The 15707-nt window shown below is 40.0% G+C and overlaps 1 protein-coding gene across 2 annotated transcripts in view; it reads right to left on the reverse strand.

Annotated features, from left to right (window-relative positions):
* POLR3A (RNA polymerase III subunit A) overlaps nucleotides 1–15707 on the reverse strand; it is a 51961-nt gene that overhangs the window by 23013 nt on the left and 13241 nt on the right. For both annotated transcript variants that reach the window (XM_060125745.1, XM_060125743.1), the window contains exons 11-16: nucleotides 13350–13490; nucleotides 12447–12516; nucleotides 11920–12047; nucleotides 11597–11735; nucleotides 9863–10027; nucleotides 6777–6949 (exon numbers count right to left, since the gene is read on the reverse strand). In XM_060125745.1, coding sequence (XP_059981728.1) covers nucleotides 6777–6949; nucleotides 9863–10027; nucleotides 11597–11735; nucleotides 11920–12047; nucleotides 12447–12516; nucleotides 13350–13490 — 816 coding nt within the window. The remainder of the gene's footprint in view (nucleotides 1–6776; nucleotides 6950–9862; nucleotides 10028–11596; nucleotides 11736–11919; nucleotides 12048–12446; nucleotides 12517–13349; nucleotides 13491–15707) is intronic.

The following is a 15707-nucleotide window of genomic DNA, read 5'->3' on the forward strand; positions in this document are numbered from 1 at the left end:
CCATCCACCAGAGGGCAGACAGCAGAAGCAAGAACTACAATCCTGCAGCCTGTGGAACAAAAACGACTTTCACAGAAAGACAGACAAAATGAAAAGGCAGAGGACTATGTACCAAATGAAGGAACAAGATAAAACCCCAGAAAAACAACTAAATGAAGTGGAGATAGGCAACCTATCAGAAAAACAATTCAGAATAATGATAGTGAAGATGATCTAGGACCTCGGAAAAAGAATGGAGGCAAAGATCGAAAAGATGCAAGAAATGTTTAACAAAGACCTAGAAGAATGAAAGAACAAACAGAGATAAACAATACAATAATTGAAATGAAAAATAAACTAGAAGGAATTAATAGCAGAATAACTGAAGCAGAAGAATGAATAAATGAAATGAAAGACAAAATGGTAGAAATAATTGCCAAGGAGCAGAGTAAAGAATGAAAAGAAATGAAGACAGCCTAAGAGACCTCTGGGACAACATTAAATGCACCAACATTCACATTATAGGGGTCCCAGAAGGAGAAGAGAGAAAGAAAGGACCCAAGAAAATATTTGAAGAGATTACAGTTGAAAAATTCCCTAACATGGGAAAGGAAATAGCCATCCAAGTCCAGGAAGCGCAGCGAGTCCTAGGCAGGATAAACCCAAGCAGAAACAAGCTGAGACACAAAGGAATCAAATGGACAAAAATTAAAGACAAAGAAAAATTATTGAAAGCAACAAGGGAAAAATGACAAATATACAAGGAAACTCCCATAAGGTTAACAGCTGATTTCTCAGCAGAAACTCTACAAGCCGGAAGGGAGTGGCACGATATACTTAAAGTGATGAAAGGGAAGAACCTACAACCAAGATTATTCTACCCGGCAAGGATCTCATTCAGATTCAACTGAGAAATCAAAAGCTTTACAGACAAGCAAAAGCTAAGAGAAGTCAGCACCACCAACCAGCTCTACAACAAATGCTAAAGAAACTTCTCTAAGCGGGAAACACAAGAGAAGAAAAGGACCTACAAAAACAAACCCAAAACAATTAAGAAAACGGTAACAGGAACATACATATTGATAATTACCTTAAATGTGAATGGATTAAATGCTCCAAGCAAAAGACACAGGCTCACTGAATGGACACAAAAACTTGCTGAAAGTGAGGGGATGGAAAAAGATATTCCAAATGGAAATCAAAAGAAAGCTGGAGTAGCAATACTCATATCAGATAAAATAGACTTTAAAATGAAGAATGTTACAAGAGACAAGGAAGGACACTACATAATGATCAAGGGATCCATCAAAAAAGAAGATATAACAATTATAAATATATACGCACCCAACAGAGGAGCACCTCAATACATAAGGCAAATGCTAACAGCTATAAAAGAGGAAATTGACAGTAACACAATAATAGTGGGGGACTTTAACATCTCACTTGCACCAATGGACAGAAAACTAAGGAAACACAAGCTATAAATGATACAGACAGATTTAATTGATATTTATAGGACATTCCATCTGAAAACAGCAGAATACACTTTCTTCTCAAGTGCACACAGAACATTCTCCAGGATAGATCACATCTTGGGTCACAAATCAAGCCTCGGCAAGTTTAAGAAAATTGAAATCATATCAAGCATCTTTTCTGACTACAACGCTATGAGATTAGAAATAAATTACAGGGAAAAAAACATAAAAAACACAAACACATGGAGGCTAAACAATACGCTACTAAATGACCAAGAGATCACTGAAAAAATCAAAGAGGAATTCAAAAAACACCTAGAGACAAATGACAAGGAAAACACGACAACCCAAAACCTATGGGATGCAGCAAAAGCGGTTCTAAGAGGGAAGTTTATAGCAATACAATCCTACCTCAAGAAACAAGAATCTCAAAAAAACAATCTAACCTTACACCTAAAGGAAATAGAGAAAGAAGAACAAACAAAACCCAAAGTTAGCAGAAGGAAAAGAATCATAAAGATCAGAGCAGAAATAAATGAAATAGAAACAAAGAAAACAATAGCAAAGATCAATAAAACTAGAATCTGGTTCTTCAAGAAGATAAACAAAATTGATAAACCTTTAGCCAGACTCATCAAGAAAAAGAGGGAGAGGACTCAAATCAATAAAATTAGAAATGAAAAAGGAGAAGTTACAACAGACACCGCAGAAATACAAAGCATCCTAAGAGACTACTACAAGCAACTCTATGCCAATAAAATGGACAACCTGGAAGAAACGGACAAATTCTTAGAAAGGTATAACCTTCCAAGACTGAACCAGGAAGAAATCGAAAATATGAACAGACCAATCACAAGTAATGAAATTGAAACTGTGATTAAAAATCTTCCAACAAGCAAAAGTCCAGGACCAGACGGCTTCACAGGTGAATTCTATCAAACATTTAGAGAAGAGCTAACACCCATCCTTCTCAAACTCTTCCAAAGAATTGCAGAGGAAGGAACACTCCCAAACTCATTCTATGAGGCCACCATCACCCTGATACCAAAACCAGACAAAGATACTAGAAAAAAAGAAAATTACAGACCAATATCACTGATGAATATAGATGCAAAATCCTCAACAAAATACTAGCAAACAGTATCCAACAACATATGAAAAGGATCATACACCACGATCAGGTGGGATTTACCCCAGGGATGCAAGGATTCTTCAATATGTGCAAATCAATCAATGTGATACACCATATTAACAAATTGAAGGATAAAAACCATATGATCATATCAATAGATGCAGAAAAAGCTTTTGACAAAATTCAACACCCATTTATGATAAAAACTCTCCAGGGCATAGAGAGAACCTACCTTAACATAATAAAGGCCATGTGTGACAAACCCACAGCAGACATCATTCTCAATGGCGAAAAACTGAAAGCATTTCCTCTAAGATCAGGAACAAGAGAAGGATGTCCACTCTTGCCACTATTTTTCAACATAGTTTTGGAAGTCCTAGCCATGGCAATCAGAGTAGAAAAAGAAATAAAAGGAATACAAATTGGGAAAGAAGAAATAAAACTGTCACTGTTTGCAGATGACATGATACTATACATACAGAATCCTAAAGATGCCACGGGAAAACGGCTAGAGCTAATCAATGAATTTGGTAAAGTTGTAGGATACAAAATTAATGCACAGAAATCCCTTGCATTCCTATACACTAACAACAAAAGATCAAAAAGAGAAATTAAGGAAACAATCACATTCACCATTGCAACAAAAAGAATAAAATACCTAGGAATAAACCTACCTAAGGAGGTAAAAGACCTGTACTCAGAAAACTATAAGACACTGATGAAAGAAATCAAAGATGACACAAAAAGATGGAAAGATATACCATGTTCTTGGATTGGAAGAATCAATATTGTGAAAATGACTGTACTACCCAAAGCAATCCACAGATTCAATGCAATCCCTATCAAATTACCAATGGCATTTTTTACAGAACTAGAACAAAAAATCTTAAAATTTGTATGGAGACACAAAAGACCCCGAATAGCCAAAGCAGTCTTGAGGGAAAAAAACAGAGCTGGAGGAATCCGACTCTCTGACTTCAGACTATACTACAAAGCTACAGTAATCAAGACAATATGGTACTGGCACAAAAACAGAAATACAAATCATTGGAACAGGATAGAAAGCCTGGAGATAAACCCACGCACCTATGGTCAACTAATCTATGACAAAGGAGGCAAGGATATACAATGGAGAAAAGACAGTCTCTTCAATAAGTGTTGCTGGGAAAACTGGACAGCTACATGTAAAAGAATGAAATTAGAACACTCCCTAGGACTTCTCTGGTGGCGCAGTGGTTAAGAATCTGCCTGCCAATGCAGGGGACACAGGGTTAATATATGGTCTGGGAAGATCCCACATGCCGCAGAGCAACTAAGCCCGTGCGCCACAACTACCGAGCCTGTGCTCTAGAGCCCGCAAGCCACAACTACTTTGCCGCAACTACTGAAGCCCATGTGCCTAGAGACCGTGCTCCACAACAAGAGAAGCCACTGCAATGAGAAGCCCATGCACCACAACGAAGAGTAGCCCCTGCTCGATGCAACTCAAGAAAGCGTGCGCACAGCAACAAGGACCCAATGCAGCCAAAAATAAATAAATTAAATAAATAAATTAAAAAAAAAAAAGGAACACTCCCTAACACCATACACAAAAATAAACTCAGAATGGATTAAAGACCGAAATGTAAGAGCGGACACTATAAAGCTCTTGTAGGAGGAACACGTAGGAAGAACACTCTATGACATAAATCACAGCAAGATCTTTTTTGACCCACTCCCTAGAGTAATGGAAATAAAAACAAAAACAAACAAATGGGACCTAATGAAACTTAAAAGCTTCTGTACAGCGAAGGAAACCATAAACAAGACTAAAAGACAACCCTCAGAATGGGAGAAAATATTTGCAAACAAAGCAGCTGACAAAGGATTAATCTCCAAAATATATAAGCAGCTCATGCAGCTCAATATTAAAACAACAAACAACCCAATCAAAAAATGGGAAGAAGACCTAAATAGACATTTCTCCAAAGAAGACATACACATGGCCAAGAAACACATGAAAAGCTGCTCACCATCACTAATTATTAGAGAAATGCAAATCAAAACTACAATGAGGTATCACCTCACACTGGTCAGAATGGCCATCATCAAAATATCTACAAACAACAAATGCTGGAGAGGGTGTAGAGAAAAGGGAACCCTCTTGCACTGTTGATGGGATTGTAAATTGATACAGCCACTATGGAGAACAGTATGGAGGTTCCTCAAAAAACTAAAAATAGAATTACCATATGACCCAGCAATCCCACTACTGGGCATATACCCTGAGAAAAGCATAATTCAAAAAGACACATGCACCCAATGTTCACTGCAGCACTACTTAGCCAGGTCATGGAAGCAACCTAAATGTCCACTGACAGATGAATGGATAAAGAAGATATGGTACATATATACAATGGAATATTACTCAGCCATAAAAAGGAAAGAAATTTGGTCATTTGTAGAGACGTGGCTGGACCTAGAGACTGTCATACAGAGTGAAGTAAGTCAGAAAGAGAAAAACAAATATCGTATGCTAACACATATATATGGAATCTAAAAAAAAAAAAAAAGGTCATGAAGAACCTAGGGACAGGACGGGAATAAAGACGCAGACCTACTAGAGAATGGACTTGAGGACACGGGGAGGGGGAAGGGTAAGCTGGGACAAAGTGAGAGAGTGGCATGTATATATATACACTACCAAATGTAAAACTGATAGCTGGTGGGAAGCAGCTGCATAGCACAGGGAGATCAGCTTGGGGCTTTGTGACCACCTAGAGGGGTGGGATAGGGAGCGTGGGAGAGAGATGAAAGAGGGAGGGGATATGGGGATATATGTATACGTATACCTGATTCACTTTGTTATAAAGCAGAAACTAACACACTATTGTAAAGCAATTATACTCTAATAAAGACGTTAAAAAAATGTGGTACATATATATAATGGAATATTACTCAGCCATTAAAAGGAACGAAATTGGGTCATTTGTAGAGACATGGATGGACCTAGAGACTGTAATACAGTGTGAAGTAAGTCAGAAAGAGAAAAATATCATATGTTAACATATATATGTGGAATCTAGAAAGATGGTACAGATGAACCATTTTGCAAGACAGAAATAGAGACACAGATGCAGAGAACAAACGTATGGACACCAAGCGGGGAAAGCAGTGTGGGGAGCGGTGGAGGTGGGATGAATTGGGAGATTGGGGTTGACATGTATACACTAATTTGTATAAAACAGATAACTAATAAAACGAATTTAAAAGAAGAAAAAAGAATGAGCTAAATGTATGTATAAAATAGATAACTAATAAGGATCTACTATATAGCACAGGGAACTACTCAATACTCTGTAGTGGCCTACATGGGAGAATAATCTAAAGAAAAGTGGAGATATATACATATATATATATATATAACCGATTCACTTTGCTGTACACCTGAAACTGACACAACATTGTACATCAACTATACTCTAATAAAAATTAAAAAAAAAACAAGAATGAGTTAACTGTGAACACCTCACACAACGCTGCTTTCTGTCTGCTTTAAAAAGTTCATTTCATCAGAAAATTTCTTACTGTTCATAAAACCTTTCTTCTCTGCTTAGGTGAGTTAAAGCTCTGAGCCCCAGGCTACTGGGGAGGCAGAAGAGAGCCAGGCAAAACCCTGGTGCAGGCAGACTGCTGAGCCAGGCTGCTTCAGAGAATATGCAGGACTCTCAGGCAACTGTGACTGTGACATGTGCTGGTCCAGTTCTCAGCTAACCTAGCTCCAAATGTGAGAGGGCAGCACACTGGTATGTGACTCTCAGACAGGAATTATCCACGTCTCTTTCAAAGATCATCCATTCAAAGAACTGTGGTGTCAGTCTCTAGCCACAGGATGCTGGAAACAGGAAGGGCAGAAGCACTGAAGTATCAGGTACAGAAGGGGCCCAAGAGTGATGCTGGAGCAAGAGCAGCACCATGTGGCCAAATGAACAGGCGGCCGTGTTTTCACCACCTAGAACATGAAAGCTGGAAGAGATGCAACGGATCTAACGGGAGGCCCTTACCGCTTTAGAACACACACGAGCTGCACAGCACGGAGATGGGCTAAAGCCACTGCCTTTCCTTCCCACTCACCTCTGCTCCTTCTCCTCAGGGCCTACAGCGCCACCCAGTGATGAAGTGGCTAAACTGACCAGAAGAGCCAGACTCACCTCCAGGGTCTCCTCAGCAGTGCAGCCAGGCTGCTGCTGCAGCTTGCCTGTGTTCAGGGCTTCAATGTACTCATCACATTTTTTGTAGCCAGCATTCAGCAACTCATACTTGGCCTTCAGCAGGCCTTGGCCAGGTGTGACGTCACCAATCCCAATTGAGAATCCACGGTTAGCTGCAGAATAGTTGCCCGGGAGAGCAGGAAGAGAGAGCCACGGATGTTAGTCAACCCGCTGCATAGAAACAAGTTTATACCTTCAGAGAACTTGTTACAACCCAATTAAACAAAATGTTCCTGTATCAGTCTCTAGGGAGTTACACAACAATGACTAAGACTCACTAACTCCTCTGAGACTTCACAACCTACAGTGATGTCCCAACTAACTACACTATAAACCAGACAGCCACTAAATAGTAAAGAGTGCCTGAGAAAGCCAGCTATGGAAAGTGGGCCACCTGATTGCTGGTTCTCAGCATCGCAGAGACCTTTCTGCCCTGATTCTCTCTTTCAGAAATTATTATTCCGAAATACAGAGACTAAGAAACAAATGTAAACTCCACCTTTGATAGAACTATACAGTAATCCTAACCCTTATATCTGCCTATGAGAGGTTACTGGCTTAGTAGGGTGGGGAAGGGGATGCGTAAAAGTGGCTGCAGAAAGGAGGGCCACGAGTCTGGAAAGTCTCAGAAACAAAATCCTCAGGTTCTGTGGGAGGTAATATAGGTGCTGGAAACAGGGAAACCCAGTGGAAAGTTTGTACAGGCATACCTTGTTTTATTGTGCTTCACAGATATTGTGGTTTTTAAAAAATTGAAGGTTTGTGGCAACCTTGTGTTGAACAAGTCTAAAAGCACAATTTTTCCAACAGCATCTGCTTACTTTGTGTCTCTGTGTCAAATTTCGGTAATGCTCATAATATTTCAAACTTTTTCATTATTATTATATTTTTTATGGTGATCTGTACTGTGACTACTATGACTCACTGAAGGCTCAAATGATTAGCATTTTTTAGCGATAAAGTATTTGTAATTAAGGTATGTACATTTTTTTTTTTTTTTTTTGCGGTACGCGGGCCTCTCACTGTTGTGGCCTCTCCCATTGCGGAGCACAGGCTCCGGATGCACAGGCTCAGCTGCTATGGCTCACGGGCCCAGCCGCTCTGCAGCATGTGGGATCTTCCCGGACCGGGGCACGAACCCGCGTCCCCTGCATCGGCAGGCGGACTCTCAACCACTGTGCCACCAGGGAAGCCCTGTACATTGTTTTTTAAGACACAATACTATTGCACATTTAACAGACTATAGTATAGTGTAAACAACTTCTGTAACCACTGGGAAACCAAACAGTTCATGTGACTTGCTTCATTGTGGTATTTGCTTTATTGTGGTGGTCTGGAACTGAACCTGCAATGTCTCTGAGGTCTGCCTACAAGAAACAGGCCCCAGATTCTTACGCCTCTGGGAGACAGAGTGATAGAGAAGGTGTATTTGGGGATCAAGAATAGGAAGCCTTAAAAAAAAAAAAAAATTAAAATAAGGAAAGAAAAAGAAAAGAACTACCAGCAAGGGACTTCCCTGGTGGCACAGTGGTTAAGAATTCCCCTGCCAATGCAGGGGACAAAGGTTCAAGCCCTGGTCCGGGAAGATCCCACATGCTGCGGAGCAACTAAGCCTGTGCGCCACAACTACTGAGCCTGTGCTCTAGAGCCTGTGAGCCACAACTACTGAGCCCCTGTGCCACAACTACTGAAGCCCATGAGCCTAGAGCCCGTGCTCCACTACAAGAGAAGCCACTGCAATGAGAAGCCCGTTCACCGCATCGAAGAGTAGCCCCTGCTGGCCACAACTAGAGAAAGTCCATGTGCAGCAATGAAGACCCAATGCAGCCAAAAAAAAAAAAGAACTACTGGCAAATAAGAACAATGGTTGGGTTGGAAATTAAATATATGATAGTGAAAAAACTTTTAAAAATCAATAAAGTTGTTAAAATAAAATTGAATCCAGAAACAAAGAAATGGACAACAGGGAAAATGAGAGAATCAGTCCAAGAACTCTAGTAGACAATGAACAGAAATTCAAAAAAGAAAGAACAGAGAAAGTAAAAGGGAGAAAATGATCAGAAAAAGTACAAGAAAATATCCAGAACTGAAGGACACAAGTTGCAGATTAAGAGAGCTTATACAGTGCTCAGCGCGATGAGTGACAACAGACCCATCACAAGGTTGTGTCATTGTGAACTTTCAGAATGCCAGAAACAAAGAGGAGTCTCAAAGCTTCCAGAATAAAAAGACAATTCAGGATAAACAACAAGGTCCTAATGTGTCTAGCACAGGGAACTATATTTAATATCCTGTGATAAATCATAATGAAAAAGAACGTTAAAAAAATAGATGTGTAGAACTGAGTCACTGTGCTGTACAGCAGAGGCTGGCACAACGTTGTAAATCCACTATTGCTTCAATTAAAAAAAAAAGACAATTCAAATACAAAAATTGGGGAATAAGAACAGAAATACACTTTACAGCAACCCTTAAAGCTACAACAGAGTAGAGCAATCCCTTCAAAATTCTCAGGGAAAATAATCTTCAGTCTAGAATTCTACACCCAGCCAAAGAGTCAAGTATAAGAGTAGACTAAAGATGTTTTTGGGCATGCAAAAAATCTCCTGGCCTGTGGTATGTTCAAAGCATAAGCAAGCAAAGGTAATAGAATAGTGCAAGGATCATAGAGAAATACTGAGTAACCCTGTAGGGCTGAACCGTGGAAGACCCAGAGGGTGACAGTCTTGCACAGGTACCTTGGAAGCAGCCCATGAAGGGCCCTTTATGTAACAATCCTATCTGATGGGCATTAGGGAGCTACTGTAGCATTTGAGAAGAGAACTGAAAAGCAAATTCAAATCTGCAGCCAAACTAGTCAGTACCAAGTTAATTTCATTAAGAAAAGCATAAATAGTTTAGCCTGGAACAAGTATCTTTTCATTTGTGTGTGTGTATGTGTGTGCGGCAGGGGGATGACACAGTAAAAGAAACCCCTGAAACACCAATAACTCCTATCAATAAAACGAGGATGCTGAGATACTCACACAGGTAGACGGGGGCCAGCCTGGCGAGCCGTGACATCGCATCGGCAGCTTCGTTCTGCCCCCAGTCTCGCAGCAAAATGTAAAAAATATTGTTCTTGGATCCTGATCCCAGCGTTCCTTTGTCCATGCTGCCAGTCATCAGCTCGCTGTTCTGGATAGTGACGTCTGCAAGGAAACAACGATCATGGACTTACACAGACAATTATTACTTTGCCTCATTCCAAAAGGAATTTGAGGCAGTTGAGAAAATGTGTTCTCGCATTAAAAGTTAAAGCAGAACAAATAGATAGGCTCTTAAAGAAAATTTTTTTTGAGGGAAAAAAAGAGAAATCTGGGAACTTCTGAAAAGCATGAAAGGTCTAGTTAGTTACCCTATAGTTCTAACTCTGAAAGGTACTAGTTGACACTCATTGTCCTTATCTGTGAACTGTGGATGACAGTATCAAGCTCTTGCCATCTTGATGTCATGGGGATGTTTTGAGCATCAACTCAATCATGTACAACTAAGTGTTGTTTATAAAGCACTTTGGTATTTACCTAAGACACTGAAGACTAACAGTGGCACCATCATGAAAAGCCTAAACAACAAAATGAAATTTGTATCTAGAAACAAACAAAACATAATCTAAAACAAGAAGCCAAAATACGTTAAAGACCAGAGAGTATATTTTCAAAAGAATGGTTATAAACCTGAGGAAAAAATATCAGTGCCCTTCAAAACATTTATTCTTCATCATGAGACAGCAGAAAACCCTTGACCCTCAGAGAGACTCTGCGGTTCAGTTCTTTAGCACAGAGCTCTGCAGATCCACTTCTCGTCACTAGGCCTTGCTAGCAAAACCCATTCTAAATCAGTGCTACTCAAAGCAGCCTGCTGGGGAACTGCCTGTTAGCAGCCTGGAACCCAGAAAGTAAATGCTGCCTGAACGGCATTGGTGTGTGGACCACACTTTGGGCTGAATCAGTCTAGGGGACTCAGATGGCTCACATTTAAATCCTCTCACTGTGAGAGTACCATTAACATATATACACTACCAAACGTGAAATGGATAGCTAGTGGGAAGCAGCTGCATAGCACAGGGAGATCAGCTCAGTGCTTTGTGACCACCTAGAGGGGTGGGATAGGGAGGGCTGGAGGGAGGCTCAAGAGGGAGGAGCTATGGGGATATATGTATACATTCAGCTGATTCACTTTGTTGTACAGTAGAAACTAACACATTGTAAAGCAATTATACTCCAATAAAGATATTAAAAAATAAATAAGTAAACAAATAAATCCTCTCACTGTTACACCTGATCTTCATGTTATCAAAACATCCATTGACCAGGTGAGGCAGGTTAAAAAAATTAGCCTCTTCAGTTATACTTTTTAGTCACACTTTTAGGCAATGAACATGTTTTTGGATATAAAATAGTAAATTAAATGCCTTAAATAACGAGACATTTGTACGGCAAAAAAAACACAACAAAAAAAGGAAGAGAAAAGAATTTGCATTAATTAGTAGAAAAGAGTCTCTCAACTGAGACAAAACACGAGAAGAACATTCTAATCCTTGGGTTGGTCATGTGTCTACACTATCTCTACCTTTTAGAGAAACACCACCTGCATTTCCCTGAAGAACAAAGTTCCTGCCTAAGGCTATAGAGAAACTTGGGATTTGCAGGCTAAGCGAAGGTAACTGTTGGCCACTTGCTTTCTTGACCCCCGGGCCCCACCCCATTGCTTTAACTCACAGGAATCATTGACGCAGAGGTCTTCTCCTTTGCCACAGTACTGCTTGCCCTTGGTTCGGAGGTTGGCCCTCACTGGATTGTCATCGCTGGGTCTGAGGATGACGCTGAAGATCTGCTTTCCCGTCCACAGGGTGACAGGCTGAAGGAGGAAAGAAGCCAGAGCATCGGAGGGCTGAGCCTGGTCTCAACCACCCTTCATGCAAATGAGGCAAGATGGTCCAGTGGTCACACACCAACCGAGCCGCAGCAGCATGTGTACACTAAGGCCCCTGGTGCGTCCATACAGCCACACACACACACACACACACAGCTCCTGCACAAACCTTTAGTATTGTAGGGGGTGGGAGGCGAACTTTAATTTTCTCATCCTTGCCCACCAGTATTGAAGCAATGATCTGGCAAGCCTTGGCTCGGTCAAAGAAAGTGTCCTTAAGAGTGAGGAGATAGGCACCTGAGGAAAGAAAAGCGACGAAATTGTGAGAAAAATCGTAAGGTTTCAATTTTAAAATAAATGTGGACTATTACTAAAAGAGTGAGGTAACAGTAAAACACAGCTGCTTCTTGGCTTTCTCCTCCAACTAGAATCCAACCTCCACAGGGAAAGCGACTTTGTTTGACTGGCCGCCATGGCCCCAGCACTTAGAAAATAAAAATGTCCTGCGTATGGCAGGAGTTCACTAAATAACCCACCAATGCAAAACATCTCAAGTAGGTTCACAATCACACTTAGTAAACAAACAACAGAATTAAACACAGGCAATGAAACAGCTTTTCAAGTGGACACATGAACACGGTGAATGAGAATCCTCGTGTTCCAAAGTCTCCTTTCAAGTGAATTCCACAAACCCACCTGTCAGAAAATCCTGAATAGCAGCAATTAGTGGTTCTCCATTCCTTGGGGTTACAAGATTTGCTTTAGTCTGAAGGAAAAAGGAACCCAGTAAGTTAGCCATCCTTGGATACGTGATGCAGCCCCAAAGACCTGCACCACAAAGACTCTGAACTGTTATGAAAAAATGAAGAGTAGCAGGAAGAAGAGGCTGAGCGCTGGAAGCTAGGGTCCTTAACCGCAGCTTTGTCACTAACTTCCATCCCTTAATCTGTCAAGGGGAGAGAAAAATTACCAGCGAGACTGACCTCAGAGGTTCCTGCACTCAATACTGGATGAAGTAGTTTTGAGTTTCTATAAAGAACAATTTGGGTATAAGATGTTATAATTTACAAATGCTCTCCTCCAAAGAAAATTTACTTCTGTGAATGAATGATGAGTAGCACTGTGTTATGTCTGAAGTCAGTCAATTCCACACTCTACAATGATGGCAGAATTGTCAAATTTCTCTTGCGTCAGACATTAAGTTTGAACAACAGGATTTTAATTAAAATGTAATGAGTGCCCACAGTGGCAAAAATGGGTGCTACTTGTTCAGTGCATTATTAACCAATTTAAAGAAGGTTCTGTGCATCAAAGTGCATTTGCTCAAATCTTTTAACTGAGGTGTCACTGAGCACGAGAGCCAACAGTCAAGTTTCTGCTATACCCTTCTCTTACCCTTTCATAACTGGCGCTCATGTATATCTACTCTCTTAGGAACCCACATTACAGGTCAGAAGACACCCACTCCGCTCAACTCCCCACCTATCAGAGAAACTAACTCTCTTATATACTGCAGGGTGTTTGCAAACAGGACAGGCTCCCCTTTCCCTCCTTTTAAGGCGCTTTTCCTCAGAAGCTGGGCTGCACCACCCTACGTACCCCCATGAGAACAAGGGCTTCTGCTTTAGCTTCTTCTGTTTGAGGAAGATGAAGGTTCATTTCATCACCATCAAAATCCGCGTTGTAGGGTGTACAGACACACTCATTAAATCTGAAGGTGCGGTGGGGTTTGACCCTGGCCTGTGGAATACAAAAAACAAACCAGGAGAAGGACTTAAGTCTTTTATCTAAAACCTTCTTGGTGCCCATACGTTTGTTCTCTAGGTTCCACATATATGCGTTAATATACAATATTTGTTTTTCTCTTTCTGACTTATGGACACTGTATGGACACCAAGGGGGGAAAGCGGAGGGTGGTGGTGGTGTGATGAATTGGGAGATTGGGATTGACATGTATACACTAATATGTATAAAATGGATAACTAATAAGAACCTGCTGTATAAAAAAATAAATAAAATAAAATTCAAATAAAATAAAAAAATAAAAATAAAAGCTTCTTAGTTTCAACATAAAAAAAATGGCTTCCTGGAGAACTGGACAGTTTACATTTAAGGAAGTGAATTTCCAGTATGTTCTGGCAAGTAACATGTCACTTGTGGTCTCATTCAAGTAGCTTTATTAGATCAAAACAACACAATGAATTTGCTTTAATACTATGAGGCAAACATCAACACAGAAGCCATGAGAAAGGGGTTCCCACTGGCCAATGATGTCACAATTTGCTATTAAAAGGTTAATGGCAGAAATTGAACAAAACACACTGACTAAATAAAAACTCATGATGACACTGAAAAAAAGGAAAGCCAAAACAAACAAAACCCCCAAACCAACCTAGTTGGAAGAAACTGAGCACCGAAGTTTTATGCCCTAAACTGACAAAAAAGGAAAAAGAATTAGACGCTTCTTCTGCCTTTCCTTTATGAATTCTATTTTTTGGGTAAGTAAATAGCCCTAATTAACAAGGGAAAATTATTAATTACAAGAGTGGTAGGTATTAAATGTGAAAGGAATGTTAAATTAGAAAATCACTGTTTTGTGACCCAATGAAATAATGTAGGCAATGATCATAAATGGAAGAGATCATTAGAGAAAAGGCTAATAAGGGACATTTCAAGAGAGGCACCAGGCTGAAGCATCTGAATCCCTAACCTTCTCAGCATAACTAAAGTGGGCCAGCCAGACAACATGTGTCTCCTGAAATATGGCAAGAGGAAGCAGCCAGCACCACCTATGAGTTATTTTGGCCAAAAAGTTGAACCTGAATCTGATCATCCTTTGAGAGCTAATTTCCAGTCTACAGGAATAAAATGAAGCATGAAGGAACCCTTACACCACACACAGGCAGACAAACAGAGAACATGCGACATTCTTCAGGACAAATGACCTGTTTTTTTCCAACAATGACACTGAAATTAAAAGAAGGAGGTGGGACATTACCAGATCAATAGAGGCTTCAGACATGTATCAGCTAAACGTAATGTGTAGCCTTTGCATCTTGATTTGAACAAACTAGTTGCAAAAAGATTCTGAGACACTTGGGGAAATCTGACTGTGGACAGGGTACTAGACAACACCAAGGAATGACTTCATTTTGTGAGGTGTGACACGGGCACTATAATTACGTGTGTCTTGCAGAAGTAAGCTGAATACACATGGCATCTGGGTTCACAAAGAAAAAACAGAGAGAAAACTAGTGTGGCGAAATCTTGAAAATTACTGACTACAGAGGATGGGACTGTGAGTTCATCACAGTACTCTTTCTATTTTTGTATATATTTGAAAATTTTCAAACAAAAATATTTTCTATGCTAAAATGCCCCAAAGCCAAGCAAAAGTTTCCAGAAAGGGAAAGCTTCTGTTTGCCTCCTAGATCTCAATAATCATAACTCCATAATCATAAACTGCATCTTTGGTATTTCCACCACTGAGCAAAAAGATTGATGTAATGTTTTCACAAACTACTAAAAAAAGGAATCTAGAAAAACACTACCTTAGGAGCCTGTTTAAACACTGTGCAAATGCTCAGGGATTTAATGGCTTTGCAGACAGGAGAATTTATGAATATTCAACAAATTAAAGTTGCATCTTGTTTCCATTTTAAATCTCCAAAAAAGGAACTGCTGCTGTTGCAAAAAGTAAACCACCCCAAAAAATACGGTTCAAGGTCTTAGTTGGAGGACTACTGCAAAGAGAAATCCTGTAAGCATTTTAGTTCCTTAGTTAACATGCTATTTTAAATCAAGTCAATTTTCTGCCATATCTATTTTACTTAACTTTGTGCACACACATATGTGTATATATGTTGTTTGCAAGTGAAATCACGGTAGTCACTTTCACACTAATTTTCAATTAGTTCCTGTTTTACTGTTGTATGAATAGTATGTTACAACTATTAA

This window comes from Lagenorhynchus albirostris, chromosome 16, assembly GCF_949774975.1.
Source record: "Lagenorhynchus albirostris chromosome 16, mLagAlb1.1, whole genome shotgun sequence".
In the NCBI taxonomy this organism is placed as follows: domain Eukaryota; kingdom Metazoa; phylum Chordata; class Mammalia; order Artiodactyla; family Delphinidae; genus Lagenorhynchus; species Lagenorhynchus albirostris.